At 39.9% G+C, this 21,499-nt stretch overlaps 4 protein-coding genes across 8 annotated transcripts; 2 read left to right on the top strand and 2 right to left on the bottom strand.

The window, feature by feature from the left end:
• Window positions 1-22: 22 nt before the first annotated feature.
• LOC109856469 (ubiquitin-protein ligase E3C) lies at window positions 23-5,319 on the bottom strand. Of its 3 annotated transcripts, none has more exons than XM_020431779.1 (5): window positions 4,401-5,319; window positions 3,720-4,181; window positions 3,055-3,611; window positions 899-2,976; window positions 23-808 (listed from the first exon to the last, which is right to left on the bottom strand). In XM_020431779.1, the coding sequence occupies exons 2-5, from the start codon at window positions 4,130-4,132 to the stop codon at window positions 641-643; spliced, it is 3,216 nt and encodes a 1,071-aa protein (XP_020287368.1). In that variant the 5' UTR covers window positions 4,133-4,181; window positions 4,401-5,319; the 3' UTR covers window positions 23-640. The 3 variants fall into 3 exon arrangements, with proteins under 3 accessions (XP_020287368.1, XP_020287371.1, XP_020287369.1); XM_020431782.1 differs by having other exon boundaries at window positions 4,930-5,319; XM_020431780.1 differs by having other exon boundaries at window positions 3,720-5,319.
• A 940-nt stretch (window positions 5,320-6,259) lies between these two features.
• On the top strand, window positions 6,260-9,550 carry LOC109856470 (glutaryl-CoA dehydrogenase, mitochondrial). Its single transcript, XM_020431783.1, has 8 exons — window positions 6,260-6,421; window positions 6,545-6,571; window positions 7,661-8,029; window positions 8,163-8,292; window positions 8,385-8,601; window positions 8,723-8,952; window positions 9,112-9,272; window positions 9,346-9,550. Exons 1-8 carry the CDS (start codon window positions 6,355-6,357, stop codon window positions 9,411-9,413), a joined length of 1,269 nt encoding a protein of 422 aa, XP_020287372.1. The 5' UTR covers window positions 6,260-6,354; the 3' UTR covers window positions 9,414-9,550.
• Window positions 9,551-10,805: 1,255 nt separating this feature from the next.
• Window positions 10,806-16,332, bottom strand: LOC109856472 (caveolin-3-like). 3 transcript variants are annotated; one of them, XM_020431787.1, is made up of 4 exons: window positions 16,141-16,332; window positions 12,554-12,642; window positions 11,571-11,750; window positions 10,806-11,290 (listed from the first exon to the last, which is right to left on the bottom strand). In XM_020431787.1, the coding sequence occupies exons 2-4, from the start codon at window positions 12,638-12,640 to the stop codon at window positions 11,093-11,095; spliced, it is 465 nt and encodes a 154-aa protein (XP_020287376.1). In that variant the 5' UTR covers window positions 12,641-12,642; window positions 16,141-16,332; the 3' UTR covers window positions 10,806-11,092. The 3 variants fall into 3 exon arrangements, with proteins under 3 accessions (XP_020287376.1, XP_020287377.1, XP_020287375.1); XM_020431788.1 differs by lacking the exon at window positions 16,141-16,332 and adding an exon at window positions 15,593-15,957; XM_020431786.1 differs by lacking the exon at window positions 16,141-16,332 and having other exon boundaries at window positions 12,554-13,657.
• LOC109856463 lies at window positions 14,301-21,406 on the top strand. Its single transcript, XM_020431772.1, has 6 exons — window positions 14,301-14,366; window positions 20,213-20,448; window positions 20,698-20,781; window positions 20,994-21,053; window positions 21,280-21,339; window positions 21,390-21,406. The coding sequence occupies exons 2-6, from the start codon at window positions 20,232-20,234 to the stop codon at window positions 21,404-21,406; spliced, it is 438 nt and encodes a 145-aa protein (XP_020287361.1). The 5' UTR covers window positions 14,301-14,366; window positions 20,213-20,231.
• Window positions 21,407-21,499: the final 93 nt, after the last annotated feature.

The raw sequence follows: 21,499 nt of genomic DNA, 5'->3' as shown, positions 1-21,499 counted from the left end.
ATCAATAATTCGCCAACATATCTAACGTTTTGAGACGATTTATTTACACAGACTTAACAATATCTTTCATAAATACATACATCTATTCTGTCATATATATATATATATATATATATGTATATATATATTGGAAATAGACACATCACATAGTAAATATAAAACAATATAAATATACATAATGTACAAGTTGTAGGCCAAAAGTGGTAGGAAAAGTCAGAACTGAGAAAATATCTAGACATAGACAGGCAGACACACGAGTACTCACATACAGACAATACACACTCGTACACGATATTATTTTATAAACATTCCATCTTTTCTTTTTTTAATAAACAGCTTTGTTGTGTATCGGCACTGATATCAGTTGGTGCTGATGTAGCTGATTTAATTGGCCCCTCCTGTTAATATTAACATTGTTTTGCACCGTGTTTTTTTCTTTTTCAGTAATCCCATATTGAGCTTTTTCCACGCAGAATGTAGTAAATAAAATCTTTATTGAATATCCCCTCAGTTTTTTTTTTTTTTTTTTTTTTTGCAATATACGCCACAAAACACACTTATATTACATGATATCTACATGAGAAGTCAGACTGGAGTCGGTCAGAAATTTAAATCAAAAAAGTATTTTTTTTCTTTTTTTTTAACTAAGTTCAAAGCCCGCGCCAGCCTGTATTGCGTACAAAAGTTTCTCGCGAAGAATCTTCTCGTCCGGAAACTCGGGAAGTTTTAACAGGTTCATGCAGGTACTGGAAGTTGGCAAACGATCCACACTGCCGGCATGTTGAATACAAAAAGGCGGATCTAGTTCCTGCAATAATTAGCAACAGAAATGCACTTTTAGAGATTTGAATTACAATAGAATATTCAAGTTGTCTCATAATTGTGATTATGACAACACCTTAAATCCCAAGAGAGGCGGGCGACTGCAACTCGTGACGAATTTGAGCAGCTGGCTCTTCTGTTGATCGTTGAACTCATTGACGACTTTCCAGAAGGCAGTAATAGTTGGATGATCGGGCGCGTATCCGCCGGTGTAGTTGGTGTGCAATTTCAAATCGTTCACGTCCACGGGAATCTGCGCGCCCGATATCAGCACTTGCAACTCCTTGTTGTTGAACATCTGCAGCCAATCGAGCGGAACCACACTGCTAATACCCTGCTTGAACGCGTAGCATTGTGCGCGGATCTGCTTGTTCAGCTTATAGTCGGCCATCAGGTGAATATATTCGATGCGATTGTGATTCGTCACGGGAATATTGGCGCCGCTCGGTTTCAACTCGTCGATCCGCCTCTCGCCAAGCTCGTCACTGAGCACGGTGAAGTCCAGTCCGAGATCCGCCACGTCGCCCTTGTAGCTCTTCAGGTACAGCAGATTGCGGTACATAATGGGATCGAGAGAGGCCAAGTGATGCACGTCCACGTCGGATTGGCGGCCAACGATCTTCGACAGAAAGAACTCGGCGAACGGCAGCTCGACCAATAAATTTTCATAAAGTGCTTTTCCTAGAATTCTACCGATGAAATAGTAATGCTTCGGAAAGTCGTCGACCAGCAGGTGCACCGAAGGATTCGGATACAGCATGTTGTCCTTGGTGAGCTTGAAGAAACCGCGATTGGGATCAAAACTGGTTTTTAACAGCTCGGACAGAAATTCCCGAAACAGACCACCGCCGTCCACGCCAGCTTCCTCCAGTCCTACAGTGTTCACCAGCTGCACGCGCATCTTCAGTCGCAGTTCCGGTTCGTTTTCCGGCGAAAGTTTGTCGAAAGCGTCTTCGTAGAGGTAGTTTCGCCTAACGGAAATCTGTATTGACGGGCCCTGCATAAAATGCGTAAGTTCACCTTGCTGCTCCGCTTTGTCTTTGTAGATCAACGACTGGAACACCATTACGCGATTGTTGAACGGCACGACAAACGGTATTTCGCGCAGCAACGTAAGTGTTCGCACTTCCGTTGCCGAGAGCGGCGGTCCTTCCTCGAATTCCTCTCTTGTAAACGCTCGCAGGTTCTGAAAGGGCACGTACCCGCGCAGTCTGCGCCGTCGAAACGCGAAGTCCTGTGGCTTGTCAATAGGAATGACGACATTGGTCGCGATCCAATGGCCTTCCGGGCAGAACTGTCGCCTGAGATCACGCGTGTGTAGCTGACGCAAAAGACCTACCGTGACCTTGAATAAGTGCGTCCAGATCTGCGTATCGTGTCGAAACTGAGTGGAAGAAGTTGAGCCCAGAACGGCAGTCTTGTAATCGTCGCGCACGGTTGGCCGCGTGTCGGGAAATGCGAGCTCTACCAGACCCAGGCAAACGCTCTTCAGTTGACCTGACAGATCCGCCAGTTCCGCGATGGTAAACGGCATAGCGTGCTGTTGCTGATGCTGGTTGTCGGGCGTCTGTTCCGTATGCTCGAGGAAGAATTCGGTGTCGTGCAGCGTGGCGATCAGCAAACTGAACAGCGAGCAGAACACTGCTAATAGAGGTACTATTCTGTTGGCGTCCTCCGTCGATAGGGCAAGTCCTCGAGATATGATTTTCAACAGCGACGGAGCGGCGTTGCCGCCGAAAAGCGACACCTGACGAATTGCCACCAGATTTGTCCACAGATGTTTGAGAAACACCGGTTTGAAAGCAAGCATGTAGAGCAGTTTGTACTTGTGCACAGCCAGCTTGTTCGTTATGAGCAGATGATGGCACAGGCGACAAAGCGGTTGCAATACCGCGGAAGAGTCCACTCGACTCTGCTCAACCGCCAAGAGCAGTCTGTTCACACGCTGCTGCTCGTTCAGCATCTCTATGCAGTGCTGCAGAATGTCGGCTTGTTCCTGATCGGTCACACTGCCGTTGGATTCGTTGTCCGAGTCGCTGTCATTCTGCTGTTGTTCCGTGATACTTTGCTGCGCCATCAGTGGCACAATAGTCGAGCTCAGGGACGCGAGCACTTGCAGGTAGTTTACCAACGCGTCCTCAGATTCACATAGTGCTGCGAAAGAACAGTGAGTTCAGTAACAGTTACTTTTCGCAAAATAGCTTACAGAACACTCTTTTGATTAAAACTTACAGAAATGATTGGACGAGTCCAACGATAGAACGCAGTACGTCAAATTTAGCGTAGACTCCAGCTGAAGTCGATTGATGCAGGCGATCAGCTGGACGTACGGAAAGTTTCTAAATTCCGCCAAAGCCGGCACAACGAACATGCGTATCGAGTCCGTCAGTCTAGGCGAGAACATGCTCCTGCACAACTCGCGCAACACGAGTTGCGAAAAACTTTCCTTTTGATCTACATTTCTTTGATAGGAAATTTGGTAAGGAATCAAATCTAACGGCCGTTTGATCATGTCGAGCAGACATTTCGAGATCTCTGTAGGCGGAATCGGCGTTGCCTCCACCATTGGTGGAACTTTCTTATCAAGCAACTTTCTAAGCTGTTCGAAGTAGCTGTGCCGGATCAGGTAGTCGAATATACTCTCCAAGTGTCGATAGTTGTTCTCGCGCAACCCCTGCTCCGTTTTCTCCCACGAGGTGAACACATCCAGTACACGTAACGGTATGGCCAAGTTACACGCGCCACCGGATTCCGTGTTGCCGTATCGCATACACATGCGAAGAATCCACCTGCATTGAATATACAACATTGCATATTATTTTAACTGTAGATATTAGCAAAATCAAGTATCGTTTTAAAAAAAAGTTGGATCGGTGCATATCTCTCTCGAGACTTACCGTAATCTCCACAACCATTGTGAGGAATTGATTGACATGAATTTAATCTCCTTCTGATGTTTCAGAAAATGCTGTAGCACCCATATTAGTCTTTTGCTATCCACTGAATGATTATAAAAAAACAATAACTTTTGCAGATATGACAAAAGTTCATCTAGATTCAGATTTCTATTGGCCGCTTGCTGGGCCTCATCGAACTCCTCTCTCTTTTGCGTGTAAACTAGCTTTCTTGTGAGAAATGAGCGTACACACGCCTGCAACTTCAACGCGGCATTGTGCTTTTTGCGTTGCTGTTCTCTCTTCAGCCTCTCCAGCTGCGCGTGTTGCAACAAAACAGCTTTTTCGTCCCGTCTGCTGGCACCAGACAGATTCTGCTGTGGCCTGCGTCTGTAATCTCCTTCGAAACTATACATTTTGGCTCATGATCACTGTCCAAAGGACTCAATTCTATTCTCCGTCTCTCTGAAATGTGTGTTTGCGTGTAGCAGTGTGTGCTAGTTGAATTTCATGAAAGCTCATGCATTTTAAAAATATAAATGTTATATACGTGTATAATTGTTCTCTACAGACTTTTTTTATATATAAACTACCACAAACACAAAAATAAATATTACATTTCAAAATATCTCGTCGTCACGAGATTAAACGCAACTCGCAAAGTTAAATCACGCGCATACTTACTCTTTACGCGAATTTATTTAAAAAAAAAAAAAAAACTACAGAACACACAGCTAGCAGCGATTACACAAGTAAGCGCTTAATCATCATCCTTTTCGGAACTGATCGAGTATCTTGTGCGAGATATTTTTGTCCTCTTCCCCGAAGTTTCCCCCGAGACGCGCATCAGTTGGTTTTCATCAAATTTTTGTTCGAGGTTCGTCTCCTCGCGTAGAGACGACAACTTCGTCGTCGAAAACCTTCTTGATCGAGGTGCCGATTGACGATGCGTTTCGCGACGTCACCGCGAGCACGGCCGATCTTGACAATCGGAACAATCGAAGACAATGACTGGCGCGTGTACCTCCAGCGCGGGTCCTTACGTACGTCCAGTCATCGTCAAAAAGCTCTCGCCATGTTTCGTCCCTTTCTCTCGATCCGTCTTGTTCTCTCAACCGATATCTAATTTATTTATTTACGCACGTCAACTGTGCAATATACGCGTTTCGTTCCGACTTATCGTTATTACAAAGAAATTGCGGGGGGTACGAACTTCTGCGAGATATATCTTCTCTCCCGAGAGAGAGAGAGAGAACAGCGTTTCCCCGGATCGTGCGACAAATTATCGTCACGCACGCGGCTAGTGCCGGGGCCAGTGTTCGCCGATTGCACAACAAAATTCAACGCGTGCGCACTGACCCTCGTTCCAGCAGACGAGATTCAACGTCAATTTCACGCTTTGCGAACGTTTTTTGCGAAATTTAATTCCGAATACGCGCACGGAAAAAAAACACCGCGGAGAGAAAGGAAAAATGAGGAGAGAGAGAAAGATATTGTTTCTTCATTAATTACGTGACACCCCCCAATGAATAAAAAAAAACGTAAACACTTTGTACGGCTTCCAGCAGAGAAAAAACTGAGAGAGCGGCCACGGACCTGGTTTAGGGTTTTATCGCTTTTCCGCCTTTTTCCGCCAGCGCTGTGTTCCTCCGGTGATGCAATTGGTAACTACGTAGCCACGAGCGATTTGTCGGCGAGTACATTGCTTATATATGTATATCCGTTCGATTGATCATCGGTTCTGTGCTGCTACATATGTGCGCGCGCGCGCTTTGCCGAATCGAAATTCGATATTTCGAGAGTCGATTTTGGCGCTCGATTTTGGCGGGCAATTGCGAGAGAGAGACGCGGAATCGAAGTTGCGCGATCAAGCTCAAATTTTCTGTGGGATATTGTTATTGTATTTTTACTGAGATCTCAGATTTGCAATCGTCCGATTGAACCACCTCAACGACCCGCGCGAAGCGAAAAATCATTGCTGATCGGCTTCCTCGAGTTCCAACAGCTTTGTTACACGATACGCGATACGTTCAATTTGCTGGAACGTATTTGTTTATTGAAGAAGTCAATCGCAACGACGCGGCACGGAAGTAAGCCACGTCTGAACCGATTGAAAAGGTACGTGGGACATTGGGTTTCGTCCAATCGCTGTTGTGGCGTCGAACATGGTGACGCTCGAAAACGATCGGAGCCCAGTCTCGCCAACTCCAAACCGAAACTGGGCTCTAGATATTCATGTGATTTATGACGATTGTTTTTTGAAAAAAGAAAAATTTCTCTTAAACTTTGGTAAGTCTCTGTGTGTTTTTTTTTTTTTTTGTTTTATTGAAGCAAATCTCATCAGATCTGTTGTTTTAGACTTTGTCACACACGTGACGTGTGTACAAATATTTATATGCAAAAAGAATTTCTCACGCACCGAAATTACAAAGAATCGTTGTGCGTGTAACATGATTCATGACAAATGTTGAATACTGCAACAGATGACTGTCGTGCGCGCGCGCAGATGCCGCGATTAAGTGGGGAAATGTCAGAGAGGAGATTTCTCGAAAATGTTCCACGCGCTGCGAGTAACAGTTGATAACAACGTTCTGTGAGGAACTCGCGGTCGTGACTGTTTGATTTGCCGCTCCTCGTCATGGCAGGTTTTGTCCAAAAGTTGTTGCTGCGAACCGGTTGCTTATGTCGCGTTAATTCGGCGAGACGTATCCTTTGGAAAGAGCTCAAAATCAGATAACGTTATAACATTTGATAATCACATCGTGTGTGTTTGAATGATTTGCGTACGATCGTTGTGTTATTTTTCTTAAATCCATTGTAAAATTCAGAGGTTTCTGCGGCACTTAGAAAGAAATGTAAGTCACACCGAATTTAAATAGTTTATTGCTTCGTTCAATGATCTGTGTGTGCGATTTGTTTTGTCTTTTTATTTGTAAAAAAGAGATAAGCGTCAAATGAGATTCAGATTTTAGATAAAAAATCTTACACTCTATGGATTGAACTATTTACAATGTAATTAATTTATACAATAACGACGAATTATTATCGAAAAGTAAAATGAGAAAAATCTTCGATACAGCATATCTTTTGCTGCGTCACATGTGTACTTGATCGGAAAATACATATGTACGTGTAGATAACAATTAACAATATAATGTCAACAGATATCAAGATATTTGTGTGATATCAAGTCAGATGGCAGCAGCGTGTAGACTCTCGCTATCTCGCTGTCGATAACTCGCTTGACGTTGCGCGCGAATGTTTTGCCGCGCTGTCACATTTGAAATTACTGATGAAAAAGTTTAAACTTTAATATTATTAGTAGAGCAGTTTTGTTAATATATTACATCGTACTGCAATAAAATATATCAGATTTATGTTGTACTTGCAACAAATTGTGTTACGTTTTGTCTGTAATTTTACATAAACAAGCTTTGGAGATGCTCAAAAGTCGAAAAAAAAAAAATCTTTATCGTGAGAGGTCATCGGGTCAACTGTGCTCGCACATAATCTGTTGCGAGAATGTTTTCTTACGTTAAGTAATTTGCTATAGACTACATACACTCTGCTGAACCATTACGTCATCATTATCACTTGAGGTTGTTTACTCTCGCAAATAGCGATAACGTATCAACAAACTATATAATTAACAAATGTGATAATTCATTATCTAAACAACTTTAAATATTTAAGTTTAATTTATTTGAAATAATATATTAGTTTTTAAGTTTTTTAATATTTAAATCGTATTAATTACATATAATTGTATATGTACGTGATTTATTCCGAAGTACTGACAATTATTGGATTATATAAGTGCACAAAGCTGTCTCTTGTTAAACCAATTATATCTTTACAACTTTACTTAATTATTTTTTAACGTGTTTCAAAACGTTTGGTTTTGAATTAATTTCTCTCGTAAATTATTCCACATACATACGCAGCCACTTTCAACTGGGAAGATCCGTTCGATCTGGAGTCGCAGCTGACGCAGGATGAGATTCTCATGAGGGATCAATTCCGCTCGTACTGTCGGGAGCGACTTCTTCCGCGTGTGATCGAGGCGAATCGCAAAGAGTACTTTGACCGGGAGATAATGAAGGAAATAGGTCAGCTCGGAGTGTTGGGCGGCACCATAAAGGGTTACGGAGCCGCGGGAGTGTCTTGGGTGGCTTACGGACTTCTGACCAAGGAAGTCGAGAGCGTCGACAGCAGCTATCGATCCGCGATATCGGTGCAATCATCCCTAACGGCCGCCGCTATTTATATGTTCGGCAGCGACGCTCAAAAAGAGCAATATCTGCCTAAGCTGAGTACGTTCTTCTGGTTTTTATTGATTTTAAAGACTTTTTTTTTCAAATAACTACAAAACGTCGGTTTTACTGCAATAAAATTGATCAAATGACATATCGTTAGAAAATCGATAGTTTAAGAAGTATATTTCAGTTACCGGAGAGCTTATCGGGTGCTTCGGTTTGACGGAACCTAATCACGGCAGCGATGCAGGATCTATGGAGACCAGAGCCACTTACGATCCCGACAAAAAAGTCTACCGATTGTGCGGCAGCAAAACATGGTTGGTTTAAAAAAAAAGAAAGAAACGAAGATATTTTCTTTTTCTCGCGCAAATCCAAGCGCAGAAGTCACAAAGTTTCGAATCTCATTCAGGATCACGCATTCGCCTATCGCCGACGTGTTGCTAATATGGGCGAAGTGCAACGACGAGATTCGCGGATTCATCGTCGATAGAAAGACTGCGGGCGATCGATTGTCCACTCCGAAAATCGACGGGAAGTTTTCTCTGAGAGCGTCCATTACCGGAATGATTCTGATGGACAACGTAATTGTGCCCGAGGATAAGGTGCTGAACGTTCAGGGACTCAGGGTAATCCAAGTTTTATTTTTACAAAGATGAAAATTCTTGAAGTTCGCTTTTGATGAGTGATTTTTTTTGTTTTCATATATTTTGTAAACATATGCAATAATGATGTGTGTGATTAAAAAAGGGACCGTTTAGTTGTTTAAATAACGCTCGACTCGGCATCGCTTTTGGCGCTCTGGGCGCGGCGGAAACTTGCCTGAAGATCGCGCGAAGTTACACTCTGGAGAGACATCAATTCAAGAGACCGCTGGCGGCGAACCAACTGGTGCAGAAGAAACTGGCGGATATGATGTGCGAGATCGCGATCGGTCTTCAAGCCTGCCTGCGAGTTGGCAGACTGAAGGACGAGAATAGGTAAAAAAACAATATATTTGGCAATAAAACGTATTAAATTGAAAGAAATTACGTGGCCAGAAGATACACCTATATAGGTAATTATCGCTACAACAAAATTATCTCGACTATTCGTCTTTATATACGTAAGAGAATGAAAAATCATTGTGCGCTATATAGAGCAACGCCGGAAATGATTTCTATCATCAAGAGGAACTCGACTATGAAGGCGCTGGAGATCGCACGAAACGCTAGGGACATGCTGGGTGCAAACGGGATTTCGGATGAGTATCACGTGATCAGGCACATGATGAATTTGGAAACCGTGAATACTTACGAAGGTACGATTGTCATGTCATTTTTATATCAGTTCACTTGAGAATCTTAATTTTCTTTTTTTTTTTTTCGATTTAGGTACGAGCGATATTCACGCGTTAATTCTTGGAAGAAGAATTACTGGCATTTCTGCATTCTCTAATTAAAATTATTCTTAATACGTAATAACTATCTTTGTATATATATATATATCAATTACAAAAGATATGTAATGTGAGCAAACATAATAACAATGATAATAATCACAAAAAATAATTAAAGATATCATGCATTTGTACGTAAATCGAGATTTTGTTTTTTTTTTAAGATTGTGATTTACACTATTCTGTATAAGTTTGTATATTATTGTTACGAAGTTTTTTTATATAAACATGAAGATAAATGCAAGTTTTTATTAAATATCGTACAACGCATATTTTTATCTTCTCATTCTTTACGCATGCAAATTGAAATTGTCGACTATAATCAAGTGAATAGATGTGTAATTAATTAATATAATTTGATAATACACCACTATATATTCTTTACATAAATGTATTATAAATAAATTTGAATCACATGTTTCGTTTTTGTACACATTTATAGTCACATATTTAGGAGGAAGTCTTTTGGTAAGTGCCTAACACCTCGGTATAATTTGCCGTTGTTTTTCATCAATAAAATCGTTAATCAGAGATTTGATAGACATTTAAAATTAATTCTCAGAGACGAGAATCGAGTTCAGATTTTGTTTTAACTGAATAATTATCGAAGTAGAACAAAACGCTTCTTGTCCCTTCTTCTTGTTCTATACGTTTTTACACTTAAGAAAGCGAACAACATGTGAAAGAGTTGACTTGCTTCAAAGAATCGACTAGGTCGAAAGTATTTAACGAGCCAATTATCTCTTAATTATCTTCTAATTATCTGCAATTATATATCTCGAGACACGCACACGAGTTAAAATTATTATACACTTCTACAAGGCCGGGAGCGCAAAAGAGACCTTTACACTTACTACTACTACTACACTTTTAAGCAGATTTGTGTACACATATTAAAAAACGCATTGTGTGGACGGAATGCTATGAGGCTGTCAGAGAAATTGCACGATTTAACTTAGACTAGAAAAATATATCTCTGAGATTACGACAATGAGACGGTGAGATACATTTATAGCATTATTACTTTCGTCGTAACGCGTTCGAAATATTTATATTAAAATATATACGATGTACAACCATTCACTTTTATCTCTGTATCTCTTCCAGAATATAATTTCTCTACTTACACACAAGTCTTCATATATATAGAGAGATCTACTTACATATATATATATTATACACACAATGATGCTTTTAAATGTCACTTTTTTGAGATCATTATTTTCACAATATCTTTACATTAAGTACAAACGGGATGAAGAGTTTCACATAATTAATTAATATAATTTGATAATACACCACTATATATTCACATGTGAGATTTAGCGTCCGAAAAATAATTTTTGAATTGTGCAATTTTTTTGTATTGCGATTTTCAATTTAATGTTTCCTTAAATTTATATTTTTATAGAAAACGATTCGCAATATACGTTCATTATTATTAATAATAACTTGTTTTTATTTAGTCGAGAAATTGTCGACTCCTTTTTGCAGAGAGACTAGACTAGACCGAAGAAGTTAATTTAAACGATTTTCGCTTTAAATGCGCTTTAAACGCGCGTCACGATTAATGCGCTATATACATATGTATTTAACGTCGTGTTAAAGTGAATATTAAAAAACTGATAGCGAGGGAACAAAAAATAAAGAGCTAAAAAAGCTACCGCGAATTCTAATCAAAGTCACACGACCAGCAAGTCTTCTTTTATAATGGGACCGTCCGGTAGCTTTTGATTGAATACGCGAATATTGTGGCAGAGGTAGCCGAACGCCTCCACGATCGGTCGAATCACCGCCTGCGTCAGTGCCGCCAGGAAATTTCGCGTCGCCGCGCACGTGATCTTCCACACGCGCAAACACGGAGCCACACACCATATATGCTGCAAAAGAATAATAATATTATTTTGAGAAAAAATTGCATGATAATTGCATTCAAATTGGAATTATGGTCGATGACAACTTGCTGACATGTTGATTCGCGTAAAACACTCGAATATTTTCCGAGTGCAAACTCTATATTTATTACGTGACGATACCGAGAATACCTCTGGTATTCTGAACTCGTTATTTTACGACAATTACTCACGGGAGAGACACTTTAGAATCGATCGGTGAGATTCGAGGAGACCTGACGCACGCAAGCAGGGGTTATTGACTCACCTGGAACGCGAGGCAGGCGAACGTGAATCCCAAACAGAGGGCGAGCAGAGGTGCCACAAGAACTGACATGAACACGTAACAGCATCCCCGTGATAATCGGAAGCAGTGGCCGCTGAGTCGCCAGGCGCATTCGGGACTGCGGATGCCCTCCGGTTCTCCGATCACGTCATCCCACATCACCTAAACATGATGCACATGTTGTGTACACGGTATACGCAACGTACAGTGTTTCATGCTCGCATGTAGAGAGAACAAATTTATACAGTATATACAAATAAAATCGATCCCATAAGTATATATATATATATATATATAAAGTGCAACGATTGTCTTCTGACAATTACTTTTATACTTTGTCACACACCGGTAAAAGTAAGTAAGAGCGAGTTGGTCTACACAGTTGTGTCTATGTACGCCTACATCGGGGTGATTATCGATCCTCAATTATTTTCGAGGAAATGCCAGGTACATTGTGGCTTTTAGTGCTTTAGCGGACGTAAGTAGTAATTTAAAGAAAAAAACTTTGCGTTTCTACTTAAAGACTGTTTGCTAGACAAGTTTGCTTAGTCAAGTAAAATTGAAATGTGCAATCGACTTTTAGCGCTCCCAATTAACAGTTTTTTTTTTATCGAGATCATAATTATTGCATCGTATAAATTAAAGAAATAAAGAGTGTGTTAAAGTTTAGATTTTGCGCGCGAAATACGAATGCAATTCGAATTGTTCAATTGTTTTTGTACGATAATTATTATTCAATTGAAAAAATAAGGATTATACATATATCGAAGTTTGCATCGTGTGTAAAATTTTATATTGTCTTATATTGTCATTCAAATTGTTGTAGAAAAATATAAAGCAGTAATCTAAGAAAAAGAGCTTCGAAAAAGAAAAAAACGCGGTCTAATCGAAGGAAGTTCGTCGAATGAGTGAAAAAACGAACTGCGCATCTAATGTGCGACTTGACAAGCAATTTTTGTTGTTACCTGAAGATGCTGGTTGAGGCTGTTGGGATCCCGATCCTCGAGCTCGACGGCGCTCTCGGCCTCCCCGGAGGACTCCGGCTTCTCCATCCCTGGAATACGGACAGTCGGGCATCTCGGCAGGACGCAGCGAAAGCTGTTTCTGAATCTCGCCAGCATGATTTCGTCGCACAACGAACGAACGACCGTTTTTTTTTTCTTTTTTTTCGTTATTTTCACCCGAGAAACTTCACGAGCCGCCGATTCGCAGCGGCGGTAGGGAACGTGCGGCTCTTCCTGCTTCGCGACGCGGGCACCATCGCGAAAATGACGACTATTGCGAAGGATCTACACCGGTTACACGGTATAATCCGTAAGCCATCGATTATATTCCCGCTAAATAATAAATCGCGCGCTACCGCGCGCTCTGCAACGAGGCGGAGCTGCGTCTCACCCCCGAAAGAGAGAAAAAGAAGAAAAAATAAGAAGAGTCGCTTCGAGGGTTGTACGATGCGAGGTGATTCGCGACCCGCGGTCGAATACGAGCGACTTCTCGCTATTTTCTCGTATTTACGTACTTTTCGCGCGGTTAATCGCGAATATCGATTTCAAGACGCAAGGAGAAACTATGCGCTACCTCGCCTTGACTCCAACTGTTGCACCTTTGCATGGACTTGCCCGACTTGCCGAGATTGTCTCTAGCGAGGTCGCGCGATTGCTTTTTTTTTTTTTTATAAACTCCTGGCACGTGACGGCTGTTCTTCGCACGGACTGACATGCCGGCAAAAGTTAATTCCGGTGAGGTCAATCTTCGACTCTATATCCTCTTTTTTTTTTTTGCAATCGATTTTTCTCGTTACGTGCAATAAAAATTAGCGAGTTATCTTTGTACAAAGCATCTGCGCTTGATTGCAAGAAATAATTGTTTTTAGATTGAAAACAAAAATTCCGAGAACAGGAAAATACGCACGTGTTATTTGTTTTATTTGTCATTATTATTATTTAAAATACATTTGATTGTTATAATTGCCGAGATGTGCAAAACTCTTCTCTCTCTCTCTCTCTATTGACGCGCGAGATGAATGTTTATATTTTACGATGAGCAAAAGTTTTTCGATTATTCATGTATATAAAATTGTTGTTTCCTCTAGCGATACGACGTATCACGAAAGACGAAAAAAATGATCTATGATTGTAGGATGACTATAGAAGCGAAACCTATCAGTCTTTCGAAGTCTCCTCTAAGGTGTAACAATAAATAAAAATAAACAGTATAAGACTCGGGATGCGATTACCGTGTAATTCTTCTAAATGAATTCGCAATAATTTCGTTTCTCAATTGTTGTCCTGATGACAGAGAAGAGGCGAAAGAATTTCAGTTGGGAATTGAGAGTCCGAAAAACGTACCTAACACGAACCTTATGGGAAAGCAGCGAGGTCAATGGCCGCGTTTGGGGCAGAATCGAGCACTTTGTGTGTATGATCGTCGCTTGTCATTGGTTATATATTTTCACATTTGCAATAAATCTGGAAGCCAATAAGCGCAGGAACAATGAGCACAAACGCACGATCACTAGCTACCCGAGAATTTACGAGATCAATCACATTTCGTTTTTACAAGAATGTCAGAATACTCGTTAGTGATTGGTTCGCGTTCGCGTCGCACGTTCGTGTGTGTGATTGCTTTAAGGTTTTTCTTTGCGTTCCCGGCCTAATGGAATTATTTCCCATGGCTCAGAAAGAACGCCCTATTTTTGCTTCTATTCATTGCCGTTCCAGAGCTCGGTGAAACACCAAATCGATTCGCAGAGATCTCGGAGTATTTGACCGTTATTGTGTAAGTTTAAAATATATTTCTCTCAAAAGGAAGAAAATCTCACGAAATCTCGAAAAAAATGTTGCATGATTTTATTTCGCGAGATTGATTTTGTCAGTCTGAGTTTTTGGTAAAGGTTTTTTAAACAAAAAATTTTACGCGTCTTTTCGGACGTCATTTTGTTCTCGTTCTAACTGTTGAATGTCACTGAGTAGCTTGAAATATTTACCACAGGTTTGGTTTTTTTTTCCTGAACTGGCTGCGCTAGGTCACAGTCTATTTTTTGTTCATCCATATTGGAAGGAAAAAGATAGACTATGAACACTAGTGCAGCCAGGGAAAAAGAAACCTTATGTGTTTCCTACGAGATCCAAATCATGAATGTATTTAAAAAATTATTGCTATATTAAACAACTTAGCAAATTCTCTACAAAGTTTTATTCGGATGTAATTTATGAGTAAAATGGAAGTGACGCGTCACACAAATGGAAGTGACGGGAAAATTGCTTTCGTCATTTGGATATGGATGACGTGGCGTTGTGTCTCCACAATGTGTTAGTATTAATTTTGGAACAAGATAGTCGCCTAGCGGAAGCGCGACGATCATTTCTGTATTTTTATACATTTGTGTTTGCACAATTATTTAAAATATGAGAAAAAATAATTTTATGTAATTAGATAAAATGTTCACGCTGTGATGTTTGTTTAAAAACTTTTGTTTTGGAAAGTTCAGGAATTAACCTCTAAATTTTTATCTAAGTGTTTTTGTTTTGAGTTTTTGTCATCGTGTTCTTAGCGAAGGGCTAACTCTGGTTTTGAATAAGTTGTTTCTCTTGCCAAAGTACGAGATAACGGATCTGAAGAAAGACGATTGTGAAATCACGCGTTCAGTATCAACGTATAAAACTTTTTTTTTCCGGGAATATCTCTCTACTTATATTTTATCAAATCTTTAATCGTTAATTAATGTGTGAACACGCAGATCCGCGCGTATTTTCCAAAAGATTGAAAATGATTTTACAAGGAACGCAACAGCGAAATTGTATTTTACGATAAATCGAATGAAAAAAAAAAAATCTAAAGAAAACAATATAAACGCTAAATCAGAGAATCAGCAAAATTGCGCGACACCGACTTTGCCCTAGTTTCGCAGAAAAGTGCAGATCGTATCTATTCTGCGGAACTTGCCTTTACGAATGGCTTTACGACGTTCCGCGCGCGACTATCGACTCGCGAAAAGTTCTTACCCTCTTCTCGCTTCCTCCCCCGTTTGCTGACAAAAGTCCGACGTTTGTGTTCCGACGCTTTTCACGCAGGACACATCCCTAATCGCGTGAGTCAGGACGCACACGTGTGCGTTGCGAATCCCGATGTGCACAAGTACAGCGTATTAATAATACACGATCTGTCCATTACCACACGACGCATCGTCTTGTGTGCGACGGTAAATCCAAAGTAAAAAGCCGGCCGCGATCGAATTACCTTCGTCGTGATAAATTATTCTCACGATGTTCTCTATTTCTTGCCGCCTCTGCTCGCTCGCTGTTTTAATCGCAGTCGTTGTTGTCGCGTCGCGCGCGAAGAAATATTGCAAGTTTTAACGGAACCGAAACGTATCAATTTTTTTCTCGCGCCGATAGTAGTTTTTTTTTTTTTTTTTTATTATGAAGTACTTTAAAATTAAAAAAAAAATGTGTTTTATATGCGATATATTGAAAAATTGAAAGGAAAAGATTTCGAACGTGATCGAAAGCGCGAGCGTCTCGGCATCGGAGAAACATGAGCGGATACTCACTCGGTTCGCCGTTCGCCACCCTGGAGCCGCGTATTTTGCCGGTTGTTCGTGAAATACTGGAGAACAAGCAAGCAACCCTGTTTCCTGATTGCGGCACGCGCGCTTTACTTTTACGCGGGAGCAGAGTTAGTATTTGTAGTATATACTTGGACTATACTCTCTATAAGTGAGTATAAGGCGAGTGAGGAATAATCCGGGGGGTAGTTAGTAAGGGGGAAAAGAAAGAAGTGGACAGCGGTCAGCGCGACTGCGCACTGTCGACGATTTTAACCCCTTGACGTCGGTCAGCCGACGCTTCTCATTAGACCGCGCGGGGGTGCAACCACCTCGCGAAGCAAACGAACGTAATTCCAACGTAATCCCTCCAGGAGAAAAACGGAGTTTCAACGCGCTTCATCGACACGATAATCAAACAATTGATATGATAAAAATATTTTTTTTTGTTTTTTTATCTCGAAAAGGAATGTAGTGAGATAAAAAAAGAAGAATTTGAAGAAGAGTCAATAAAATAGATACATGAATTGTTCATATTTATTATTAGAGTAATTTCACTTTGTTTCAAACATAAAAAAAAGAAAACTAAATAATTATTTCATTTATCAGTATTTGCTGTCAGAGATTAAATTGCTTGACATTTATCAGTATTTGCTGTCAGATTAAATTACTGATATTGTGTCAATATAAATGAAAATAAATATCAACGCGATAAATTTGGTTCGCGGTTTCTCTCGGTCGTTATCAACCATTATTTGTAAATAATGTTTACTTTATTATGTGAGATCATGTACACAAACTTTTCATCCACGACCAACAGATGGAGTCCGTGGTACCCATGTTGACACTTGCTCGCAACTTTATCAGTGGATCACGTAACGCGGGCAAAATGAACGAACAGGTTTTTTGTCTCACGCGTGTAATGTATTTTTATTATAAATTTATTTTACAATAGTGTATCAAGTGAGAAAAAGTAAGATCAACTCTGGAAATATTGGAACACAATTACTTTAAACCTCATATATGTTTCGTATAATTTATTTATTTACCTGATGGATTGATTTTTTTATCTTTACAAAGTGCCGAGGGTTTACTCGGCGCGATATCTTTCATTTTATGTTTTTTTTATTATTCTTTCTCATTACAAAATATGAATTTTATCACACACAAATATATACGCGCGAGATAAATCGTATCGTCACGTATCGCAACAAGTTTAAACGCGATAAACGAAAAAACAATAAAACAATGTATTAAGACGTACTTGGTAAAGAAAACACTTAACACACACACTCACACACACACACAAAGTTATAATATTTATATCTGACAATTGCATGTGTACATCATATCGAACGCTTTCGCATACGTGTGCTCGCGCATTTCCTTTCGTTCTTTTTTCGCGAAGGCAAGCGAATCTCTCGCACGTCCTAAAAAGAGAGACGCTCTACCTATCTTACAAAGTCCATAATACCGTATCGATATCAAGAAATATTATTTGTTGACAGTATTGATCACACGAACAAAGTCCGTATTGCGTTCCCGACTTGAGATTCTGTCGCGGCAACGGTCACAGCAATTTTTTTAATAATGTATCATCGGTATCAACTACAGTCCAATCAATATTATAATATTGAAGATTGACAGTATTATTGACCGTGTAAGGTTCGCATTTGACACGGCGGAATCGAGTATGACGGAAATTGTCACAAATCAACGCACGCCGAACGAATGGGAGGGAAGTGTCTGCGAATGACGGGACAGTTTTTGAGAAGACGAAGAGAGGGAGGAAGGCGCATGAATGGAGGCTGACGTGTAGAGAAGTATTGTAATGGACATTCCGGCGCGGCTCACAAATCGGGTCTAGAGAGAGAGAGAGAAAGAGACACTGCACAAGTTGCGTAAGCACGACAGAGTCACGACAGACGTCCCGTCACGATCCATAACGGGCCGTACTTTTACCGCTCGTAGGTGGAAAAGAGTCTGTACAGTCACCTTTGTCCTCCGCGATTTTCGCGCCGCGAATTGCAACAGCGCGAATTCGCAACCGGAATGTGCAACGCGACGCACTTCCCGGAATTGTTTTTTGGCAGTTAACTCGCTTCCGTAATTCCACTCCTCATTTGAATTTGATGTTGCTCGATCTCACAATTTTTTTTCTCAACACTGATATAATCCTCTCGGTACTTCTGTATCTATCAACTCTTCAGAAAACTGTAGCCGGATCATTTCTGACTGGTCCACTTTTTTTTAACGCAGGAGAAATTTATTATGGACACTTTCATCCCTGAGGTGAGAATAGAACTCTCACCGGCTAAAACTCTGATACGCCATTCTAGTACGTGGGAAGGATCCCGAGTACTCCGGTGGGAACTCTCTCCTTCTCGCACCTTATTTCTTCCCGGAGGGAGGGAATCTTCCTCACCTGTGCTTTAACTTGGTGGCAGGACAGAGCACACTCTGTCCCGCCGCTCGTGAGGGCCACGTGCAGTGACAAGTCAGAGCCCTCATTCTAACTCGCCATGGTCCTCGATGCTTACTCGTACTCTACCGAACAATCAAGTCGCTTCGCGTTATACAAATACAGCGTGCCAAATGTATAAAATACATTAAAAAATTTATATTTTTTATTAATACTTAAAGAGATTTAGTCACGAATGTGTGTGTTTACTTAAATAAACTCCTCGGGTAACTCGGACAATGAAGAATTTAGCACAAAAAAAAAGTACGAGCAGACAATGTGTTTAAAGACATACGTCAATAAGATATCTCGCTTTGCAAGAGATGATGGAATCTTAGGTTGTTTCTTTTTTTTTTTTTTTTTTTGTGTCGTTTTCACAAAGCAAGCGCAACTGAGTCACTGTTGCGCACCTTGTGTATGATTCATTGTAACTGTAACGTATTGAAAACGTATTCGCCGCTCATATATTCACGACTATTAAATTATCTCCGTATTTTCCGAATGACGTTCACCGATCTTTCGAAATGTCGAGTTTACACAATTCCGTCTTGTATACAAAGAAAACGTTGCCAGGAATCGAGAGAGATCGAAGGATTGAGATCGCCGCCTTCTTCTCCTCAGATCGGCTTTTTGATCGAAAACACAATTAATCCTTTTTTTTCAGATCGACATTAAAGTTTATTTTCCAAATTTGATGTCACTTCTTTTCGGAGAGAGAAGGAAGTTGCGACAGGTTTTCTGCTTTTCGACGCGTTTTAGCGGACATCTTGAAACGCGTTTAAATAAATTTCAGCGTGCGAGCAAACCACTCAAGTTGGTTTCATATGCACAAGCTAAATCCCGCCAACCGTGTCAATATGTAATTCCTCTTGGTTATGAAACGAAAATTTACGAGCACAAGGCCGCCCTGTGCCATTATCATAAGCAAAGAAATTAACGTAATCGCAGTCACGACGGCCCTTTCAATTCCCTCCGATATAGCAATAGCAACAGCGGCGGCCGCGCAAACGACCGATATATAAAACGTGTAATTCAAGATTTCCCATGGATCGGTTCGTGTCCGCAGATCAGATCTGAATTGCGTCAATGCGCGCATTGCATAATGATCTGTAATATAGCATAACTTCGGTATATATCGCCTTTGCACACGCCCGTTCGCGCTCTCGTCTATGTAACGCTCGCGCGAGATACGCTATTTCGCGATCGGCCGTCGATATTATCGAGATATAAATATACATGTATATATATATATATATACGCGCGCGTTACGTAACTCCCGGCCGACACACACCGAGCGAATTATCACACAAATCGTCATTTACATGAATATCCTGTTATATCGCAAACATGAGATATATGTTTTTTTTACTTTCGATCCAAGAATCTTTGACCGCTATCTAAGATATTCGGACAGTTATATATGTGTGTATGTATACATATGTGCGCATAGTCGCACAATTAAACACGTAACCATGTATCGAAAAAGTGTAGCCGAGAGTTTTTTTATGTTGCGTGTCTGTTATTGTGTTTATTTACGTGTTCGTACGTGTAACTAACAACTTCAAAATTAAACACTGATTTAACGCTCAATTGCGAAACGTATCAAATATTTTTAAGATATTGCGCAAAATAAAAAATGGAGAATATTGAAAAAAAATCGCCAAAGAGTAAAAAGATGCCAAAAACACAAAAGTCGCCAAAAACACAAAAGTCGCCAAAAACACAAAAGTCGCCAAAAACACAAAAGTCAGAAGAGATGGCAGAACCATCAACATCACAAATGAAAACATCGCCGTCATTATCAACGACTACAATAAGATCACCACTAAAGTCAAATGTATCATCGCTTCGAGGTGCGCTTGAAATCAAATCAAATAGAATCCAAGTCAGATAAATTTCAGTACCATAATTCAAACAGCGAACATAATAAGTATATTATTTATTTATACATATATATTATTTACACATGTAGTTTATATTCGTCTTACTCGATAAATAGTCTCGTCTATAATGCTCGATTTACTTTCAGAAATCGGACGTGACTTTAACTGTTACATTTTGACAAAGCTTAAACTTCGACCCATTATTATTTTTTATTTCAGAAAAGAAATCTTCTTCTGTTAAAAGCCCGCCAAAACAAAAGTTAGTAGAACTGGAAAATACCCCACCAATTGAGTCTCCACCAGGTGAGCTCAAAATTGTCCAATAAATATTTCATGGCCGTAATACAGATTTTAACAAACATTATGTTTTCTTACACATGTCCTTTTTATTTGATAATTATATTCGCTTTCATATTATTTTTATTTATTTTCAACAATTTCGAACTTGAATTTAAATGTTTCATTTTGACACACAAAGCTTATCTCGACCAATTATAATATACTTTTTATTACAGACAAATCTCGTCCAAAGATAACGCCAAGACAAATAAAGTACGAAGAGGAAGGCACTTCAGGTGAGTTCGAAATTGTCCAACAGGTATTTTCAGTAATACATACTTTTATAAATATTATGTTTCTGCTTACTTATTTATTTTATGTAGTTTAAGTTTTTTTTATTTGATAATTATTTTTATATCGTTTTATTTACTTTCAACAATCGGACGTGATTTTAGCTATTTTATTTTGATACAAAGCTCAAGCTTATCTCGATTAATTATTATTATATACTTTATATTTTAGGGAAATCTGTAAGGACTTCGCAAACAAAAAAAAAACTGGACGATAAGTCACCACTTTCAGGTGAGCTCACAATTATCCAATAGATATATCAGTTTATTATAATACTTCAGACTTCAACAAACATTAAGTTTCTAATTGCATATATCTTTTTTAGTCGCTAATTATTCGTGTCCGTATCGTTTTATTTACTTTCAACAATCGGGCGTAATTTTAGCTGTTC

The sequence above is a fragment of the Pseudomyrmex gracilis genome, unplaced genomic scaffold (genome assembly GCF_002006095.1).
Source record: "Pseudomyrmex gracilis isolate BER0280 unplaced genomic scaffold, ASM200609v1 scaffold_119, whole genome shotgun sequence".
NCBI classification, from domain to species: Eukaryota; Metazoa; Arthropoda; class Insecta; order Hymenoptera; family Formicidae; genus Pseudomyrmex; species Pseudomyrmex gracilis.
Note: the sequence above shows the minus strand (reverse complement) of the source record. Positions and strands in the feature narration are given on the sequence as shown.